We start from the raw sequence: 21871 nt of genomic DNA, 5'->3' as shown, positions 1-21871 counted from the left end.
AACCAAATGAGCTAACGAGGTCTTCCTCCAGTTTATCTGCAGTGTTAGAGCACCCTCCAGTGGCTACTGACAGCTCAAAAGGTTTTGAATGAATTCTGATAAAACTTTGGAGATTGGGGTGGTGTTAACAATCCATTAAAATTTGGTTTACATCCACTGAGGTCTTCAAGGTCAGCTTAGTGAGTTATTGTTTGAGAATTGACAAAAAAGCCTCATAACTCAGAACCTGTGATTCTTACAAGTGTGGTGTGAAATGTCACCATATAGAAAGTCCCATAGAAAGATTTACAATATCATGCAACATTTGACCTCTGACCTCTTTTTCAAGGTCAATGATTGAGCTGAAGGTCAAAGTAATAATCATCCTAATAATAATAATAATAATCCTATATACAACTATTTAAAACAGTTTTTGCAGTTCTTACTGCAGGCTTGTAACAACATTAAAGTATATAGGGAATCATATATGCAGATTCTAAATATCATGTCATTTTTTACCTCTGCCCTCACTTTTGTTCTTTTGACATTTGTTCTGATCTTATTCAGCTTTACAGATGAAAACCACACAGCGATATTAAAAGTAATGTATTTATTAGAAATTATAACCACCTTGATAGTCCTTTTCATAATCAAAGTCTTCCTCTTCATGGAAACATATAATCCAACCTTGTCATTTATGTTTCCACATCCATTATTCATAATATCCAGTCATCACATTTCCAGTAAAGAGCAGACTCCTGATCGTTTGTATTGTTCTAAGTCGCTGAGTTCTCTTATTATCAGAACTTTCACTTCTTTAGGAGTCTTATCATTACTTTGCAGTTCCTCGGTCATGGTGCTTATATCTTGTTTTGTTTTTCAGGCTACGTGCCTGTTTTGCAATTTCAGCAGTTTTTTTCATTAAATGTTCATTGGAAATACACACCAGTCCTCTTTAGCTTCTTCAAAATGGGCTTTGTTTTACTATCTATACAGAGCATGTGACATGTTGTGATATGATGTCTCTGAATACTCACATTCTTCATTTGGAGAAATTTATCACTTGCTGTTCAAGTGTTTGCAGCTCCTCTGCTGGGGCATCTTCACCGTCTCTACCTCTGCCAGCTGTTGATCTGGTGTAGGTTCAGTGTTACATCTCTAGTCCACTTATGATTAAATACTCATTCTTGTGTATTGTTCAAGGCCCTCGATCCGCTGTTCCAAGCCGTCTATTTTCTTGTCCTTCTCCTTTATCAGGTTTTTTTAGTTGTTTAATCTCATTTATTAGGACATGTAGCATACCTTGCTGTTTAGCCACTTTGCTCAGTTCGTCCAAAATGAAATTTGGCGATTTCATGATCTCCTCCGACTCCTCTTCAACTCATGAGTTTGCGTTTTTGGTGGCATTTTCAGATCAGTGAGATTGCTATTACCTTCATTAGCGCTGCAATAAAATATCAGTGCATGGGCTCAGGAACACTTCCAGAAACAGCGTCTGTGAGTTGTTTTAAGAAACAACTAAAAACTCATCATCTTAGACTTGCTTTTGTTAAGTCTTTTTTTTAGTGCTCCGTTTTTTAAATTTTATTGTGAAGCACTTCGTTATCCTTGTCTTGAAAGGTGCCATATAAATAAAATGTTGCTTACTCCTGAGCTACGACCGCCATCCATGTGGAAGTAAGCTGGAGGCTACGCACCCAATCAGACATCAGGCTGAAGCCTGGCTGCTCACTAAACTTGTGAATGTCTGAGTATTTTCTAAATTCTTCTTCTGTGCATCTCAAACAGGTGAAGATTCTTATCAAATGCCACACAGACTCAAAGAGGCCCCAAACAAGACTCTGAATCCAGGATAAAGCAGTTCAGTGAATGTTGTGCTGAAAGTGTGGAGGTGGATCAGAGTTTCAGAGGAGACTCTGTAGAAGGACAGAGTGCCAGAAGGACAGTCCACATACACTGCTACTCTGTTAGAGACAGAGGAGGAGGAGGAGGAGGAGGAGGAGGAGGAGGAGATGGATGTTTGTCTGTTGTTGTGCCTGACAGAATGAGGACCATCATCTGTACAATACAAACTCCAGGACTGATCATTCCATCCAAACAAACAATGTTTAGCATTTTCTTTCCTTCTGATTCTTCTGTAACTCACTGATATATAAACGTTTCCTCTCCACTCGACCTCCCAGTAACAGCGACCAGTCAGACCATCTCTACACAATAGTTGAGGATGGAAGTCAAATCTGTCTGGATGATCAGGATATGACTGATCCTCCTCCACACGTGCCACCTTCCTGTTGTTGTCAGACAGTTTCAGTTTTGTGTTCACTGTGTTTGTGTCGAATGTGAGTTGACAGGAATCTGATGGAGAGAACAAACACAGTCCAGCTGCAGTTATTGATCCATCATCCGTTCATTGATTGACACTTTGATAATGACTCTTGACATCAGAGATGTGAATGAGTGATGTGACAGTTTGAAGATGGTTGAATGTTTTCATGAATCACATTAAAAACACACTTACACTTCCTCAGACCTGGTCTCAACCATCGGCCTCCAGCAGGCTCCACCCTGAAAGGAGGAGGGGGGTCAGACCAGCACAGTCTCTTTCAGCACGCACACATGGACATTACATCGCTCTCATACACATACTGTTAGACACTGATGAAGTCTGTATGACAGAAAGTGAAAGCTTACATTGAAAGCTCAGGACACTGGATGAGAGACCCTGAGTTAGATCAGTCTCTGGAAAGATAATTAAAGCCTCATTATACTGACTAATACCAAATTTAAAAAGTTCCTGATCAAAACCTCCAAAAGTTTATTTTGTTCATCTGGATGTAGCGTTTTCAGTGGGAGAAACGTTTCAACATTTTCAAACCCCAAAACACGCTGCACCAAAAATATGCAAATTATATGTTGCATGGTTGGATGTTAAGAAGAAAAAATTTTTTGATCATGCAATTTATTGAAAACAACACTTCCTGCATATTTCAGAGTGGCCTTTTATTGTGGGCAGTCTAAGGCACACCTGTGCAATATTCATGCTTTCTAATCAGCACCTTGACATGCCACACCTGTGAGGTGTGATGGATTATCTCGGCAAATGAGAAGTTCTCACTAACACAGATTTAGACAGATTTGTGAACAATATTTGATAATAATGGGTCCTTTGTGTATGTAGAAAATGTTTCAGATCTTTAAGTTCAGCTCATGAAAAATGGGAGCAAAAATAAAAGTGTTGCGTTTATATTTTTGTTTAGTGTATGTTGTGTAATAAGATTATCATTTGGTTGCCTTAAGTTTAGTTATGTTTCACGTATGTCTTCCTTATTAGTCTGTCATGTTTCTTGTCTTCTTGTCCATGTTGTCATGTCTGCGTTCCATGCCGTTTCCTGTTTTATTGTGTTTTGCTTCCCCTTGTCTTGTTAGGTCTGATTTGTTCCAGCTGTGTTCCCACCTATTCCCCATCCCCCCATTATCTGATTGCGTACTAGCCTTCTGTCTTCCTTTGTTCAGTGTCAGGCCATCTTTTGTCTTTTGCGCCATATTTCTATGTTCCAGGTATCTTTGTATCCATGCCAAGTTTCATGTTTTTTTTCATGTTTTTGTTTTTTATGTTTATCTTTAGTTTCCTCGGTTTAGGTTATTGTTTATTCTTGTCTTTGTTTGCCTTATATATTACTTTCTTCATTTCTTCATCAGCCACATTAAACGGCTCGCTTTTTGTTAATACTCAAATTTTGGTTCCACGTTCCTCTGTGTCTGCATTTTGGGTCCACTCTTCATAAATTCAAACAGTCTGCTTCAGCTCACTGTGACAAATGAATTATAAATATTATATCGATATTGGTCTACTTAATCATAAAGTAATAGAAAAAAAAATATTGCCATTATAAAAAAAGCTACACAGAGAACTTTCAATCCTTGTTTGTGCAAAACAATCAAATAAAAATCCTAATGTGATATTAAATAAACCACTCTAGCCTCAAGCACAGCAGTGTGTGGTACTAAAAGTAAAAAAACAAAACAAACAAACAAACAAACAAACCAGTGTTCATTTATTTAACATTCACACAAATGTAAGACTTGTTTTTCTTTTATATGGCTTGGAGCAAAAATTTATATATATAAAAAAAAAAGCTCCTTGATGAGTGAAGAAATTTCTCCTATTTCCTCGAGTGTCTCTTTCTCCATTGCCAGGCACTTTGGCTGCCAAAGGCCACTTCATACCTGAGTATGTCCAGTTGGAGCTGCTTCAGCAGCTTCACCCCTGCCTCTCCTGGATCATTGTAGCTCAGGTCGAGCTCTCTCAGGGTGGAATGGTTGGAGTTCAGCACTGAGATAAGAACAGTACAACCTTCTTCTGTGATCAAGCAGCCTGACAATCTGCAGACAGCACATGTGACAGATACTATAAGAGAACAGTGACGCAGTCAAATAGCGAGAAACAATACCTCCATTTAACAAATATGTGATCGATTGAAGCGCAGAGTTAGCTTTAACAGAGATATTTTGAGCTAAAAGTTTATTTGTTCAATTAATGAAACTATTAAAGTAAGAATTAGGACAAGCCCTACACAAAGTAGAACTGATGCTCATATGAGTGTCATTAGTTTTGTAGGGATTTAAGCACTACTTAAAAAGTTGACCAGATAATTACTCTCAATGAAAAAGCCTGGTGTGAATTACTAGTTGATTCTGAGGAAAATGTGAACATCTGTAATAAATTACATCAAATTAAAAACAACAAATCGACGCTACACAGTCTGTGTGAAAAGAAATCCTGTTATTAGATAAAGTTTTAATAATATAGCAGAATATAGCAGAATAAATCAACAATAGTCCTGGTTAGCCATGGTTAGCCACATAGGTTAGCATTGAATATGATTTAAATGGACTTTATATGAAAAGTTTGAAGAATCCTGACCTGAATATTTCCAGTTTACAGTATGGACTCTCTAGTCCACCACACAGTGTTTTCACTCCCGAGTCCTTCAGGTCATTATTATTCAGGTCCAGCTCTCTCAGACTAGAGGAGTGGGAGCTGAGAACTGAGGATAGAGTGTCACAGATTCTGTCCGAGAGGTTACAACCACTTAGTCTGTTGAGACAACAAGAGGTAAAAAAAACCCAAACAAACACACAAACCAAAATAAACAAACAAACAAACAAACAAAAAACGTTAAAATGTGCAGTCTATACTGATTATTAACTGTGCACATGCTAAATCCTTGCTGGTCTATTCCAAATATCCTTAAGACATTTTATTATTTATACACTTTGTGCATTATTTGTACAAAATAAAATTTATATTTTTTAACATCCGACTAAATCGCAGTGACGTATTTATGGTCATTTTATACTTTATACTTCATTTTTATTACAATAATATTAGCCCTCTGGGGTCCAGGGTATAACTGGCCGTTTTTGACTACTTTTGATTTTACCTCTATATTTCACCTTTAAAAAAACTGTTTATCTTGCCTTATTTTGTATCATTATTTTCAGCACAACCTCAAATATTTGAAATTTGAGTTATTTTTTCATTTTGGCATACTATATTAACACAATTGATCTAACTTCAGACAAAAAAATTTATCTGAGTAGAAAAAAGTTATATTTTTTACTGTAAAACCCACAAACATGTTTAACGAATCATTTTCATAACTTGAAATGCAAATAGAAATTGTACATTTCTAAAAATTATGCACAAGTTTTGCAAACAACAAAGTTATAAGGTACTTTTTACCTAAAAATGCAGCCAAGGCCTCAGGCGTTTTTTATATAACCATTTAAATCTATTTACAGAACAATCATGTGTGCTGCATCAGATGAGAAGGCACACAAATTATTTGTGCGAGTCCAAAAAACTAGTTTGTGTTCAGTATAAAACAGAGGAGAACACCACAGGCCTAAACCCTGCAGGTCTGACAGCAGGAGGTGTATCAGTCCTGTTTTCCATGTGGGAACAGCGTTTACACTGGAATCTGCATTTGATGGCTTTTTTGGAGCAAATGTGACATTCAGCAGTATAACTGACACACAATACAAAACAATAACTACACAACACACTAACTCTAGCCTCCAAACACGCTAAACGTCACTAATGTCTCACATATGAAAACTTGCTCTCTCTCTTTCTTTTGCTCGCCCGCTTTCCGTCGCGGGTGTCACTCCTAAAACTTCCCCTTCTCCCTAAACAACCAAGTGCCGCATGGTAAACTCTAACACCAATAGGGAAGGGGTGTTTTTTCCTTTTTTTCACTCACAAGTGGCGAGTGTTTGCTAGCGCTGTCTGTAGAAAACACAGTTTTTACCGTTCTTCCCGCTGTAAACACCACTGTTTTGTTCAGAAAAAACATTGCGTGTATTTTTTATCATAACCCTGGCTTTACGTGGCCCATTGACACAATTCAAAAACTGGTATATCGTTTGAAGTCCGTACTCTCGACCCAAATTGAAATGGAGACTGAGTCGCAGCATCTTGTAGCTGTGTCGTCTTAAATTGGTCATGTAATTTTGATGCGCCGGTGCGTCTGTCGACTCCAGAGGGTGAATACAATAATAATCAATTGATTGTAATTTAATTGCAATAAATTGTTTTACCTGTATAACAAAGTTAAAGTCTAAAGTTGAGAACTGAAATACAAATTATTTGCATGCACTAAGGCTGGGCGATTGGAGGAATATATCGACTATTGACAATAGGCTCAATCGTTTTTACAAGGGTGATTTATTTATTTATTTGCTAATAATGTTGGCTGAAGCTAACAGAAGCAGTCAACAGAAACAAATAATAGCGCTGTTTTAACGTCACCCTCCTTCAGCTGTGAGCAAATGCACCCTCCTTAGAGTGCTGGAGCGATTTACTCAAATAAGAGAAAGAAAGAACAGCAGTAGCCTATGTTAAAAAAAAACAAAAGCATTTTATCAAATAAAAAAACCCACTATGGTGGGGAAGGAAACAAAGAGAAACTGGCTTATTTTTTCCACTATAACCGTGTTTACAGGCATTTCCAGTGTTTATCTGTTTTACACACTCGACCAAACAACTCTTCACTGAGGTAACAGTCTATTTCTATCTGTGCCTTTTCCTCCAGTGTGCAATTTGGCAATTACTTTGTCCATGTTTGGACTTCATCTGTGTTCTAAACGCGCAAATCAATATGTGCATCATTACATTGCTCCGCCCATCAAAAAGTCTGTGCATACGTGAATATATCACCTGCATCGGTTGGAAGTTTTTTTACATATCGCCCAACCTAAGCATGTTCTTTGGAAATAGTGGTTCAAAGTAATGCAGTCCACTTTCAATCCTCCTTGTCCATATCATTAAAAGCAGCCAAATATAGTAATAAAACATTAGCAGCTTAGTCATTTGTAAAGTAGTAAACCAGTACAAAAAACAACAAAAAACAACAACAAAACAAACCCCTCCCAAAACACTTGGCATGGCTTGTTATCCAGAGGTGGTGGGGAACATATGAATCCTCAAAACATACCCTCTGCTTATTCGGTTCGCATTTATATTCATAAGCATATGGACAAATAGGCTGCGTGAGACTACGAAGCTACAGATTCACAAACCCTTCACTTATTTCTTGTTCACGTTCAAGTAGAATTCCTATAATGAGCTAAATGAAAAAGGCTACTTTATGTGTGACTGTAAGAAAAACTTTCAAAATCATCTTCCTCTATCAGACACTGTGGCTGCAAACAGCCTCTGCACACCTGAGTGTGTCCAGTCGGAGCTGCTTCAGCATCTTCACCCCTGCCTCTCCTGGATTATTGTAGCTCAGGTCGAGCTCTCTCAGGTGGTAATGGTTGGAGTTCAGTGCTGATGTCAGAGCACTACAACCTTCTTCTGTGACTGAGCAACTTGACAATCTGCAGACAGCATACATGACAGAAACTATTAAACAATTAGAAAAAATTGAACTGGTGCTCACGTGGTAAATGGTAAATGTACTGGTTCTTAGATAGCGCTTGTCTACTCTACCTGAACTCTCAAAGTGCTTCATGAGTGTCATTTCTTTAATTAAAGAGAAAAAAAAGATCCTAAACAGACCACATGAAAAGAAAGTAGTGAGAAAGTCCTGATAATTTAATATGTAATATCTAGGATCTCAACTAGAACAATTTTACACATATCATGAAAGATTTGAAGAATCGTAACCTAAGTTTTTCCAGTTTAGAGTGTGGACCCTCAAGTCCCCCAGACAGTACTTTCACTCCGGAGTCTTTCAGGTTGTTGTTACTCAGGTCCAGCTCTCTCAGACAAGAGGAACGGGAGCTGAGTAGTGAGGATAGAGTTTCACAGATTCTGTCTGAGAGGTTACATCCACCAAGTCTGAGGAGACAACAATGGACAAGAAAATAATAATATGTGACTGCACAGCATGAACTTTTGATTATACATGGACTATATAAATCATCAACTTAGCACATGCTAAATCGTTACCAGTTTACCCTAAGAAACCCGATGACATAATGAGCTTATACATTAAGTGCAGCTTCTAATTGGCACATAAATCTTACATCAAACTAGACAGCACACAACTGTGCTAAACAGAATAACAAAAACAGTGTGTTTAAATCATGAAAACTTTATGACTTACAGCGCTATGCTGGAGCATTTAATCACTGGCAGGAGCCTTAGGAAAGCCTTCTCTGAAGCAGAGTATTTCTTCAGGTCAAACACAAACAGATCTTTTTCTGATGATAATAAGATAAAGACCAGAGCTGACCACTGAGCAGGAGACAGTTTATCAGCAGCGAGACTTCCTGATCTCAGGGACTGTTGGATCTCCTCCAATATAGAATGTTCATTTAGTTCATTAAGACAGTGAAACAGGTTGATGCTTTTCTCTGCAGATAGATTTCCACTGAGCCTCTCCTTTATGTGTTGAACTGTTTCCAGATTGGTCTGTGAGCTACATCCTGTCTGTTCTAGCAGCCCATGTAAAAGACTTTGATTGGTCTGAAGTGAAAGACCCAGGAGGAAGCGGAGGAACAAGTCCAGTTTTCCGTTTGAACTCTGTAAAGCCTTATTCACAGCACCCTTGTACAAGCAAGTGTCTGCAGATTCTTCTTCTTGCAAATTCTGGGTGGTTTCCTGTTGCTTTTCCAGTAAATTCACTCCAGAGTTGATGAAAGTCAGATGGACATGAAGAGCAGCCAGAAACTCCTGAACACTCAGATGGATGAAGCAGAACACCTTGTCCTTGTACAGCCCTCTCTCCTCTTTAAAGATCTGTGTAAACACTCCTGAGTACACTGAGGCGGCGCTGATATCGATGCCACAGTCTGTCAGGTCTGATTCATAGAAGATCAGGTTGTCTCCTTGCAGCTGCTCAAAAGCCAGTTTTCCCAGAGACTCAACCATCTGTTTGCTCTCTGGACTCCAGGGTGGATCTGTCTCCATTCCTCCATCATACTTGACCTTCTTCACTTTTGCCTGAACCACCAAGAAGTGGATGTACATCTCAGTCAGGGTTGTAGGTAGTGCTGTCCTTGTTTCCTCTTTTCTCTTCTTCCCCACATCCTCCAGAACTGTAGCAGCGATCCAGCAGAAGACTGGGATGTGACACATGATGTGAAGGCTTTGTGATGTCTTGATGTGGGAGATGATCCTGCTGGCTTGCTCCTCATCTCTGAATCTCTTCCTGAAGTACTCCTCCTTCTGTGGGTCAGTGAACCCCCTCACCTCTGTTACCATGTCAATATACCCAGGTGGGATTTGATTGGCTGCTGCAGGTCGTGTGGTTATCCAGAGGTGAGCAGAGGGAAGCAGGTTCCCTCTGATGAGGTTAGTTAGCAGCACATCTACTGAGGTGGACTTAGTGGGGTCTGTCAGGATTTTAGTTTTGTGGAAGTCCAGAGGAAGTCGACACTCATCGAGGCCATCAAAAATTAAGACAACCTGGAAGTCTTCAAAGCTGCAGATTCCTACTTCTTTAGTTTTGGTAAAGAAGTGATGAACAAGTTCCAGCAGGCTAAAGTTTTTCTCTTTCAGCACATTCAGCTCTCTGAAAGTGAATGGAAATATGAACTTGATGTCCTGGTTAGTTTTGCTTTCAGCCCAATCTAGAGTGAACTTCTGTGTTAGGACTGTTTTCCCAATGCCAGCCACTCCCTTTGTCAACACTGTTCTGATTGGTTCATCTCTTCCAGGTGAGGCTTTAAAGATGTCTTCTTGTCTGATTGTTGTTTCTGGTCCATCTGGTTTTCGTCTCCTGGATGTTGTTTCAATCTGTCTGACCTCATGCTCATCATTGACTTCTGCAGTCCCTTCTGTGATGTACAGCTCTGTGTAGATCTGATTCAGAATGGTTGGATTTCCTGCTTTAGCGATCCCCTCAAACAGACACTGGAACTTCTTCTTCAGTTGAGATTTAAGATTATGTTGAGAAACTGGAGCAAATCTGCCTGAAAACAGACAATATGTTACCTGATTAAGTTATATATTAAATATCCCACCATTTAATTCTTCTAAAGAATGAGTGTTTACATATGTGCTGGTGTAATCCTTCAGACATTAGTAAATGTCTTAGTATAACCAGCAGCTTCTATGTTTAGAAAAATCCTCTTACTGCTCAGCAGACGGTCAGCCAGCTCATACTGCTTCATTCCTCTCAGAAACTGCAGTGTGATCTTTATAAATGCCTCTCTGTTGGTACGCCTTTGCTCTTCATCCTCACACTCCAAAATCTCCTTATCCTCCGTCTGGCAGTTTAAGCATTCTGAATAATCTGGATACAGAACTGTCTGGATCTTCTTTAACTCATTCTTCACAAAAGTGATGATTTTCTCCTCCAGGAGCTGGAACAGAAATTTATATGAATGACTCAATAAATCTGAAATCATAGATACAAACATCAGAACCATGTTGAAAACAATTACAATCCAGCTGGAATTAAAATCTGTTTTATTTATACATCATTCCAGGGCTTCGTGTGGTGTCAGTTTGCTGTTTTTAGATCCCCCTTAAAAGCTGAATAAATTAACTTTAGACCTTGGTGATGGAGGAAAATGTCTCAGGGAATGTTAAGATTCCTGCTGAGCACTGCAGGTCTGCATACACCATTTCTTTTGTTTTGCACTCAATGCTGCATTTATGTGGGCATTCACACCCATCAATCTGGGAAGAGTTTTAAAGCAAGTTGAAAACAATTTGAAGGCCACCATCCTAAAGATTATTCACAAGTGGAAAATAATAAGTCAGTTGCTAGTCTTCCAAGGTGTGGATGTCGCGGCAAACCTGGTTAGACTGTACAATTCTCAAAGAAACAGCAAAAAAAAAACACAAGAGCTAAAGAGTTGAAGTTTATGACAGTACATTTAGAAAAAGGAGAAACAAATATTGCAAGTTTAGAAGGGTTGTCAGGAGAAAGCTCTCCTTTCTGAGAAGAAAACAGCACAGCTTAGGTTTGTAAAGCTGCATCCAAACAAACCACAAGACTCTGAATGGATGACACCAAAGTGGAGACCTTTGGTCATACCACACAATTTTGTGAAAAAACACAGGATCAGCACTAAGGAGCCGAACCCCAACCCTGAAAAACAAACAAATCCCATAATCAAACCTCCACTAAACTTTACATTTGGCACAGTGCAGTCAGACTTTCATTTCCAGTTGCTTCCACTTTATTATAATACAACTTTCTGTAACGATTTAAAAGTATTTTTTAAATAAAACTAACAAGTGGTTTAGAAATATTAGAGCTTGAAATACAATGTAAATACCATACAGTTATATTTTTGCTGCTGCACCATCTGAATTTTGAAGCTATTTTCAAAAATAGTCACGCTTTTTGCTTCTGTGTTTGGTTGTAAGAACATGCATAAAATTTTTAAGAAATGACTGTGAACAGATGTAAAGTACTGTTTGTATATTTACAGACCATAAATATGGAGTCCAGGTGTGCTTGATGCTCCTGGGGAGGCTGATCACTGGGAACCTCTGAGGTATTCTTGTTCTCTCTGTAGAGATGAATAAATAAGAGAGAAAAAAAGACTTCTCAGAAAAACTATTTTACAATCCCACCTTCCTAATTAAGAGGAAAGGAAAACCATGTAATCATGTTTTACCAGTGTTAGAATTTTTTACAGTGATGATTTGAATTGTTGAATGATTTGTTTTAGCTTGATTACCAGCAGCTAAGACAGATGTTCATATAAGATAGAATCACGGCACTGATGGACTTCTTTGAGACATTAATAATTGATTTGTGGCTACTAGGTGCAAAATAGTCTCTTGGACTTTACCTAAGCCATCAAGAAAGAAACCTATAAGTGATTTGTGGCTTAGATTTTAACTTCAAAGGCTTCTAAAACAAAGACTGCCAGTAAAATGGCAAAAGCCCCATAGCCCTTTGTTCGGTGGCTAAATGGTGGGGCAATTAGGAGCAGCTGGTTAAAAAAAAAAAAAAAGAGTCTCTATTGACATCCAATTCTTAATAGCAGTAAGGGCTGCCTCCACTTAGCAAGACCTGATGCCACTCGACTGGTTGTTACCAACATTGTTTTCTGAGCCAAAGTACAAAGTTTACACCTGCTGGACCAGCTTTCTGACAGAAAAGCCTCTTACATCAGTGGTTAGGTTTTTGAAAGTTTACTGAAAAAATAAAAATATATACAGATATAGATTACCTTTCCACAGCAGAGTTTTGTCCTTTAAAATTAGCACCAATACTCTTTGACCAGTCACTCTTTAAGGACACACAGCTGGGTTCAGGTCCAGGTTGGTTCCTGTGAATAATGATGGAGCAGTGATGTGAGTGCTGAGCTGTGTGAGAATAGATTATCGTATTATCGCAGTAGTTGGGATTTAGTTGTTGAACCATGGTAAAGCATTATATTCATTATTCATTTAAGTAGGTCATAGGTCAAGTTACTAAACATTCACACATCGAGCACACACATAGAATTGGAAGAATAGGTCAGAGATGTATGTGAGAAGCAGGAGCGACAGAAAGCTGCCGTTAGTGGGATAAGGAGTTGGTAAGCCAAACTCAGGAGAATATAGTGTGCGAAGAAGTGGGCAGCAAGGACACAAGATAGGGAGGCAGGAGACAGAGAGGGATCACAAGGTTGTTGATGTCTGTGTATAAATGTGTGCTGCTGGGACGGCCCCAGCGGATTTTGATATTGGATGCTGAGCTGTGAAAATCCCCATGTACATGTAATAAAATTAATGGATTGTTTATGTTGAGAAAAGACAGGAATGGAATATTACACTGTTTCATGATACCTTATATTGCTGATTTATAAAGAAATACTGTTTGCATAGAATCACGGCCCGCTTTGTCTGATTAGGGAGAACAAAACATGCTGAAAGCCAAGGTCATAACTGAAGCTCACTAAGGCTACGTCCACACTAGCACGGAGATATTCGAAAACGGCGTTTTCATACGAAAATGCTCCGTGTCCACACTAGCGTTTTCAGTCATTTTGACAGAGTTGCCCAAAATGCAGGCGCTCAGACTCAAGGTGTCAACTCAAAGTCACAGCTTTATTGGCTGGCAGGGAAAAAAAACAAAACAAACTAAACTAGGAAACACCAACCTAAAACTCACAGTGAGACACAGGGAGATCCACACAGCATGAGGGACAACACGACACTGACTCAGAGAAACACAGGGCTTAAATACACTGGGAAGTAACGAGGGGAATGAGACACAGAAGGAGAGCACAGCTGGGGGAAATAAGAACTGACGAGACAAGGAAGCGTAAACTGAACACATTCACATAAGACACGGACCTTCAACGTAAAACAGGAAGTATGACACAGAGACGCGAACTAGACTAGGGGAGACAGAGCAACTAAGAAACACAGACAACACCAACAACAAAGAGACACAGAGGGCAGCTACTAAATACTCAGAGAACTAAACAGAATACAAGAAAACGAAACTAAGACACTACATTAAAGAATAAGCTGGGACAACAAAGAGAACTAAGAACATAATACAAAAAACTCAGAGGCGCAAGAAACTCAAAACACTGGGTCACTGACCCAGGACCGTGACAAAAATGCCGTCTCAATGTGGACAGGAGGCCAAAACGGAGAGAAAATGATGGACATAGCCTGAGAGGGAGAGAAAGAATGTGAATGTTTAGGTTTTATGACTCGGGTGGGGGTCGAGGCTATAAGAGTGTGTGTAACTGTCAGACACTTCAAGATCTGCAGGACCTCCTCCTCTGCACATCTCCCGTCCAGATGATTGTATTGCTCAAAGAGTTTGTATGGAATAAAGAGAATTGTATTGATTAAAGAGATTGTTGAGTGGGCATTAAAACACCGAGTGTTGTTCTTCCTTCAGCCCGAAGATCAAAGAATTGTTTTTTTTAACAGTGTTTGAAAGTTTACTGAAAAAATAAAAATATATACAGATATAGATTACCTTTCCACAGCAGAGTTTTGTCCTTTAAAATTAGCACCAATACTCTTTGACCAGTCACTCTTTAAGGAAACACAGCTGGGTTCAGGTCCAGGTTGGTTCCTGTGAATAATGATGGAGCAGTGATGTGAGTGCTGAGCTGTGACATGGAGAAGAGTCATGGACAGTTAGAGATTGTCATCTCACCTCTGAGCTTTGGTCTGGCTCTGTTCTCATAGCAAAGTGTAAAATGGACACAGTGCACACACAGCGTATCTATTACACACTTTGTCGTGATATTGGGTTGTATCATAAGTGAAGAAAAGTAATGCGAGGCCTCACTTATAAAGTGCTTTACAAACCAAACAACAAAGAACCACTTACTGCCAAAGAGACAGATATGAAAGTGGACAGTATATCCTTGATTTCTAAACATAAAACTGTTGTTGCAGCCAGGTCCAACTGATAATTTCTGATAGGTTTCTATTTGGCAGTATAAAAGGGATTTGTTTTAAAGCACTCATTAGATTCACTAATACTTTGCACAATAGGAAAGTTCAAAGAACTCAGTGAAGATCTAAGGAGAACTACAGATTTACACAAATAAATCCCAACAGTCATATGACCCCGTATAGGGAGGCCGTATATGGGGTGGCTGTAGCTCAGGTGGCAGAGCAGGTCGGCCACTAATCAGAAGGTTGGTGGTTCGATCCCAGGCTGCATCCTGGCTGCATGCCAAATATCCTTGGGCAAGATACTAACCCCTACTGGTGGTGGTCAGAGGGCCCGGTGGCGCCTGTGTCCGGCAGCCTCGCCTCTGTCAGTGCGCCCCAGGGCAGCTGTGGCTACAATGTAGCTTGCTATCGTGTGTGTGAATGGGTGAATGACTGAATGTAGTGTAAAGCGCTTTGGGGTCCTATGGACTAGAAAAGCGCTATACAAATGCAGGCCATTTACCATTACTTTGGCGACAATGAAACATCATCAAGTAGTTCATTTAAATCAGACACCAAATTGTTTGCTATCAGAGTTCACGTTACTATCAGCTTACCTCTCTGCAGCAAAGGGTTGTTCTTTAAAATTGCCACCAATACTCTTTGACCCGTCACTCTTTAAGGACACACAGCTGGGTTCAGCTCCAGATTGGTTCCTGTGAATAATGATGGAGCAGTGATGTGAGTGCTGAGCTTTGACATGGATTAGAGTCATGGACAGTTAGAGATGGTCATCTCACCTCTGAGCTTTGGTCTGGCTCTCATGTTCCCCACACAGAGTGGTTTTAGAGGGAGGGACTCCCTCCTCTCTGTCCTCACACTGATCCATGCTGCTGAATTCACATCCACAACAGCTCACACACACTTTCTACCTTCACCTGCAGAGGAAACACAAATCATTCGTGTGCACATCAACTGAAATCCTCCTGTCATGAAGCACAGCACACATGATACATTCAGCTTAACTGGAACCTCCAGTCCATTTTCAAACATTTCAGTTGATAACTGAAAGTATGTATCACTCTTTTTTTTTTCTTTTAAAGGACATGCTGCAAACCATGCTGAGTGAAAACCTTATATTATGTCATTTTATTTAATAGACTAAATTACAGAAATGAGAACAAATTGTCTCTTTATCTTAACAAAATACCCAAAAATACAATTTAAATTTAATTTAATTTAAACTGGTTCTTTGCCAAGTTGATCTAACCCAAGGGTTAGATGCCTTTTTATGCTTGAATGATTCGTACGTCAGTCTACAGTGGCTTAGCAAAAAAACGATAAAAAGAAATTCTTCTGAAGGCTCAGGTATAAGAACTGGACTGAAAATGAGTAAAAAGTAGCTAACGTGTAAAGAAGAGCTTTCAAAAGACCTTTGGAAAGCCTGGAGAGCTATTTCTCAAGAACACTTTAAAAAAGTTGATTCTGTTCATCTGGACGCAGCATTTTCAGTGGGAGAAACATTTAGTCACTCATCCAAGTGACTTCTTCAGACTCAGCTGACTGCAGGTTTCCCCAATCTCATAAACAATACATTTGCATAAGGACTGAAACCAGCCCACTGAATGAACAATCGGCTGTGAGGTCAAACCAACAAACACGAAAACACCAGACATTATAATACAGGCTTATAATTCGATGTTTTTTCGAAATTCTGTACATGAAAAGTGAGCGCGAGAGCCCTCGGTGCACCTGCTCGCTGCTGAAGTCAAAGTAAAACTTTATTGTCATCTCCGCTATATAAGTACAGTATATAGAGAGACGAGAGGACGAGGCTCCAGTTACAGCAGTGGAAGTAAACAAACAATATATCCTCCTGAGACCCAGGAAAAAAAAATATTTTGATTTTGATTTTTTTAATATAAATCAAGTATTGGCTTGGTAAAAAACACATTGCAAAAACAATTTTGTTTTTAACAGATTTTATTTAAATTTTACAACATGTGCACTCCAGTGCACAAGGGGAGTTCATTGATCCCGAATGTGAAACTAACAAAATTCAAGAGCTGATTAAAAAAATTAAATGCTGCACTGAAATCTTTGTAAGCAGGATTTTAAAACATATTTACATAAAAACATCACAAAACAGTAGATCATGGGTCAACTTAGAAGTCACTGACATTTCACTGGCTGTAGGCCATTCGTCTAGGAACAACTGATTGCACTGGGTTTTTTTTATTTATTTCACAAAAGTCCATTCATTTATGATATCTAAGAAAGCACTGTGATTTTTTGGGTACACAGAGGAACATTTGGCACTTCACACATCTCACATATGTTTTACTGTTGCACCCAAGCATTCTGCACCTGAAAGGCCTTGGGCTGTTAACCATTTCAGGCAAGTGGAGTGCACCATATTTTCTTACACTCTCATCTGGTTGGGGCTTCCTTTTCTTGATTTCTGGAGAGAACTCTTCATCACTGGTATTATTTAGGTCTTGTTCCCATGTTTGTCCCTTGTTTATCAGTTCTTCAGCCAAGAGGAGCTTGAACTCCAGGTACTGTGTATTCTTTTCAGCTTGTTGCATGGCCTCGCTGTCTTGTCGATATTGAAGCCATGAGTTGGTGATGGCCAGATCAATGAAATGAAGTATGGTGCGAACAGTCCACTTCTTGGTCCGGCTAGATATTCTGTAGAAGCTGAGCATGCGATCACATAGGTCAACCCCTCCCATGTTGATATTATATTCTGCAACCACTGCAGGTCTTGGGACTTGGATTTGTCTCTGTTCTTTCTTTGACCATCTGGAACAGGTATCCTGGGGCTCAATTCCATGAGCAGTTGATGCCATGACAACAGGCTTGTTGTCCATCCACTTGGTGACTGCCATTTCATGAGGTCTCCGTACAATCATTTCTGACGAACCTCTTGGTTTTGAGCTCAGGATGTTGTCAGCAGTGAAGTGGCACTCTTTTGGGATTCGATTCTTTTGAATTGTTCCTGTACCTAGAAGGCCCCTTTCTTTAAGAGCATCCAGAAGACTGATGGTGGTAAAATACCGGTCAAAGTAGACTAGTGATCCTCTAGGAAGTGTCTCTGTTAAACGCAAGACTGCATTTCCACTTATTCCCATCTGTTGGACTTGAGTGAAGGTGTTCTTTCCCATGTAGGTTTCAAAATCAAGCACTAAACCACCTTGTGACAAAGTGGGTGAGAAGACCATTTGTCTACATTCTTAGTTAACATTCTTGTTTTGATTTAACCATATTTCACATGTAATCTGCAATAGGCAAACATCTACTATCCCGGGTTTGTTTATGTTCTGCACTTTTACAGATTATATAATATAACATCTTGGTTTAAATCAATTCATGCAAGTTTGTTAAGTTAACATGTTATTTATTTCAACTGTTAATTTGTATTGTTTGAACTTACCTTTACCTACCTGTCTTCCAGAAGCAAAAGGAGGAAATGTAGTTCTACTTCCTGCTTTATACCTTCTGGGTTCATCTGAGGTCACAGGAAGAGACCAAGGGCAGGAGGGGAAGAATTCTTATAATTTAATAAAGTTGATTTTAAAGGGTTTATAAAGAAATAGATTTAATGTTGTGATATGTATTGATTACACCAGAGTTTATGTTGCCAGTCAAGAGGAGTAGTAGAGGATGAATATAATCATGTTCATCTCACCTACCTACTGAATGGAATAGTCCAGAGGAGAAAGTGTTTGATTAAGGGGACTATTTAAGCAGACGAACTCAGGTGTTTCAGAAGAAGGGTTCAGGTCAGTGTAGCTGTGTGCAGTTTGACCTTAATTTCCGTTGATTTAAGTTCAGTTATGTTTATTTGAATTGAGTTTATTATAGAGTTGAGTTTCTTATTTGTTTCTTTGTAAATATTCTTGGGCCACAGAATGGTGAATAAATCACTTGCTACACTGGACAGCATCAGTCTCCTGCACTTCTTTGACCGCTTAAGTCGAGTCCTACCACACACCTGGACTTGCAAGAACAAACACTTTTAATCCTGTTGGATTTGGCTTTCCAGGTACAAACTGACGAACTGGACATTGGCCAGTGAATGGAACGATCTGTTCATCAATACAGACCTTTGTTGGCCTGGGCAGATTGAGGCAACCTTGGAGGACCCTCTTTAGAACTGGTCTGACTTTCCACAGGGGATCCTTTTTCTTTTCGCTTTCTGGCACACTGAGATCGTCAACCATTTTCAGCGAGGACCTGATCTTGTAGAAACTATCACGTGTCATGGAATCAGCTATAATTGCGACTCTTGTTTTGGCAGCCCAGTACATTCTAATTCTCGGATATCCAAGGCATGCCATGTACACAGATTCCTAAAAAGGTATTGATCTCCTCTGGTGTTGTGTTTAAACTACACCCTGAATCCCGTACCATACGCTGGTTGGTGAAGAAGGACAAGTCCTGAATTAGTTTTTTATCAATGTACTGCTGGAAATACTGCTGTGGGCTCCAATCATTACGTGTCATTAGTGTGCCATCATCTCGAATTCTGCATTCTTCCAACACAGGCATGAACCTAAGATAAAGAAAAATTACTTAGCAAAACAAAAGTCAGAAAAATTATTTATACTCAAATATCCGATATAGTTCACTTAAAACACTTTTACACTATCTTTACAAGTTAAATTAATTTACTGTAAAACATTTCTGTATGTTACTGGTACTTTTGTACTCAAAATCAAAAATTCCAGATTCTCCTACATGTTGGTTTTGGACCAGATAGGACGACGGCAGATTTCAGCTGGCCCTGTGTCTTTCTCCATTACATCTGGCCCTGCATCTTGGTCATCTTCGTCTGGTCCCTCATCTGGGTTCTCACCCTCTCCTGTCTGGCTCACATGACTCTCATCTTCTGAAAGATCTATGTCTGAATCTCCCTCAATGATTCTGTTAAGAATTCTCTCTGCCTCTGTCAAAGAGCTGTCTACTAGAAAAATGTGAAATAAAAATAAGTACAAAGTCCTGACGTGCACTGGAGTACACATTAATAAATTAGTCATTTGCTCTGTGAAATTAAATAAGCTTAGTTCTGAAAACTTCCTCAAATTACTTACTAGATGTTTATTTTTGAAAATTTATCAAAATATGAGTTGCAAAAACACTTTAAATGTAAATATCATGCTTACCTTTCCTTCTTCCATAAAATGTGCTTGTAGGGATGCCAGCCATTTTGAAAAGGAGGGAAAAGGATAGTTGGCAAGGCCACACCCCACACATGTGACATCATTTTAAAGGTACACTTGTCCTCTCTAAGAAACAACAGGACTTAGCAGAGTAGCATGTAGAGTATGAGAGATACAAGCAAAAACTAAATGTGTACTACAGTGCACAAAAATGAACTGCTGGGTCTCAGGAGGATATATAAGAAGAGTAAGAAAATAAATATACACTTTAGGACTAGGGGTAAAGGGATCAATCACAATGTAAAATTTACAGTTTGATGATTTAAAGTCTCACACACAAGCCGTCGAAAGGACTGGAGGGGGCCCTGCTGCTTCCAAATAGAGTCCATTTCATTTATAATGTTGTAAATCCAAGTCCATTATGTATTCATGATTTGAATGAGGGATGGGTGTTCATACTGGAGTGCAAAATTAAAACCAATGGAAGATGGACAAGAAAAGTTCAAAGCCACCAGGTCCTCAGTTTAGAAAAAAAGAGAAAAGAAAAGGAGGAGAAACGAGCAAAAGATTACCCATATGGAAAAGATATATATAAATCTTATAAAGTTTGTATCTGTCTTGTGTGAAACTTGTATGAAAAGCATATAAGTGTGAAAACAGATATAAGATCCCTTGAAAAATTATATAATGAAACTTGTATGTTTTGGATACTTACTAAAACAATGTATGAAAGTAATGCGAAAGTGGCCACTTTCATGAGTAAATCATGTAAGCCTTATATGATTTACTCATGAAAGTGGCTACTTTCATGAGTAATCACATATAAGTTTTTACTATTTCTTTTCTGTATGGGTAGGGCTGCTTGATTATGGCAAAAATGATAATCACGATTATTTTCACTGAAATTGAGATCTCGATTATTTGACGATATTTATTTAACCCTTTAAGACCTACCATAGAACCAAGTCTGCCAGAGCTTATATTATTTTTTTACATGTTGTAGTGCCATTTGTGGGAGCATTTCAAGTTGCTATACATCAATACAACTGTTATAGCCCATATTTTAATAATATGTATGCATTAAGTCCATAGTAACTACATTAATGTTATGTTTTTATGTTAATGTACAATCCTTAATATGTTTTGTGTGTGTGTGTGTGTGTGGGGGGGGGGGGGGGGGGGGGGGGGCAGAGGGAGTGTTCGCCCAGGGCGCCAAACAGGCTAGGACCGCCACCACCTACTACATTTGTCAGTGACTGCAGGGAGGAGGGACTTGCCACTCTTCAGTTTCTACAGGACTTGAACGCATGATAAGGCAGGCTGGGACTTGCTGGGAGTCCCCTCCCTCCTTTTCAAATAAACTTTACTGAGACCCACAAAATGCGAAACATGCCCCATACAGATAAAAAACTACAGACACAGCACAGACATTTCTCCTGTTTGCTCACAGACAGACGCGGATACGTCGTTATGTTAAGGAGCGGCTGCAGGGATTTATTAATCAAATCTGTCTGCGTCAGCCTTGGCTTGTCCTTGTACTTCCTGTTCAGATCATAAGGATAAAATAAATAAAGAGACGTTAAGTCTTGTAAATCGTTATCATAACTACCGCGAGTTACAAACGCAGAAAAGGTTTTAAGCTTCCGAAGTTTTAATAAAAGCAGTCCGAGGTTCTCCAGCGGCCAGCCAGCTTCTTCCCGTCTTCCCAGTTGCAGCTTTCAGTCCGTTAACGCCAACTGCGCAAACTGACGTGAGCTATCGAGGAAATCACGAAAGACTGATCCCTTACCTCCTACAGGAGACACATTTCTGTTCAATGAGCTCCATCGAAATGAAAAGAACCAATCAAAGAGGCGTTTGGGGGCAAACCCCGAACCATTCACTCGATCAAAGCCGCGCGCCCTGTCCAGTACGG

At 39.3% G+C, this 21871-nt stretch overlaps 1 protein-coding gene across 1 annotated transcript; it reads right to left on the bottom strand.

Annotated features, from left to right (window-relative positions):
• Window positions 1-574: 574 nt before the first annotated feature.
• On the bottom strand, window positions 575-21871 carry LOC146547167 (NACHT, LRR and PYD domains-containing protein 3-like). The gene is made up of 14 exons (XM_085265850.1): window positions 21746-21871; window positions 15592-15729; window positions 15409-15507; window positions 14382-14480; window positions 12628-12726; window positions 11880-11958; window positions 10569-10797; window positions 8595-10404; window positions 8153-8326; window positions 7708-7863; window positions 4904-5077; window positions 4207-4362; window positions 2498-2544; window positions 575-2334 (listed from the first exon to the last, which is right to left on the bottom strand). Exons 2-14 carry the CDS (start codon window positions 15678-15680, stop codon window positions 1781-1783), a joined length of 3765 nt encoding a protein of 1254 aa, XP_085121976.1. The 5' UTR covers window positions 15681-15729; window positions 21746-21871; the 3' UTR covers window positions 575-1780.

Source organism: Mchenga conophoros, linkage group LG23 (assembly GCF_057382185.1).
Source record: "Mchenga conophoros isolate Kocher_MC1m ecotype Shallow Benthic linkage group LG23, M_conophoros_male_GT1.1, whole genome shotgun sequence".
Taxonomy (NCBI): Eukaryota; Metazoa; Chordata; class Actinopteri; order Cichliformes; family Cichlidae; genus Mchenga; species Mchenga conophoros.
Note: the sequence above shows the minus strand (reverse complement) of the source record. Positions and strands in the feature narration are given on the sequence as shown.

Bases quoted from the DNA above. Each gene is read 5' to 3' on its own strand.
- LOC146547167 (XM_085265850.1), bottom strand. From the start codon at position 15,680: ATGGATCAGTGTGAGGACAGAGAGGAGGGAGTCCCTCCCTCTAAAACC. The intron at 12,727-14,381 runs GTAATCTATATC...CATTATTCACAG, and splicing joins CAAAACTCTGCTGTGGAAAG to GAACCAACCTGGACCTGAAC. The intron at 4,363-4,903 runs GTCAGGATTCTT...TGCTGTCTGCAG, and splicing joins TGTAAACTGGAAATATTCAG to ATTGTCAGGCTGCTTGATCA.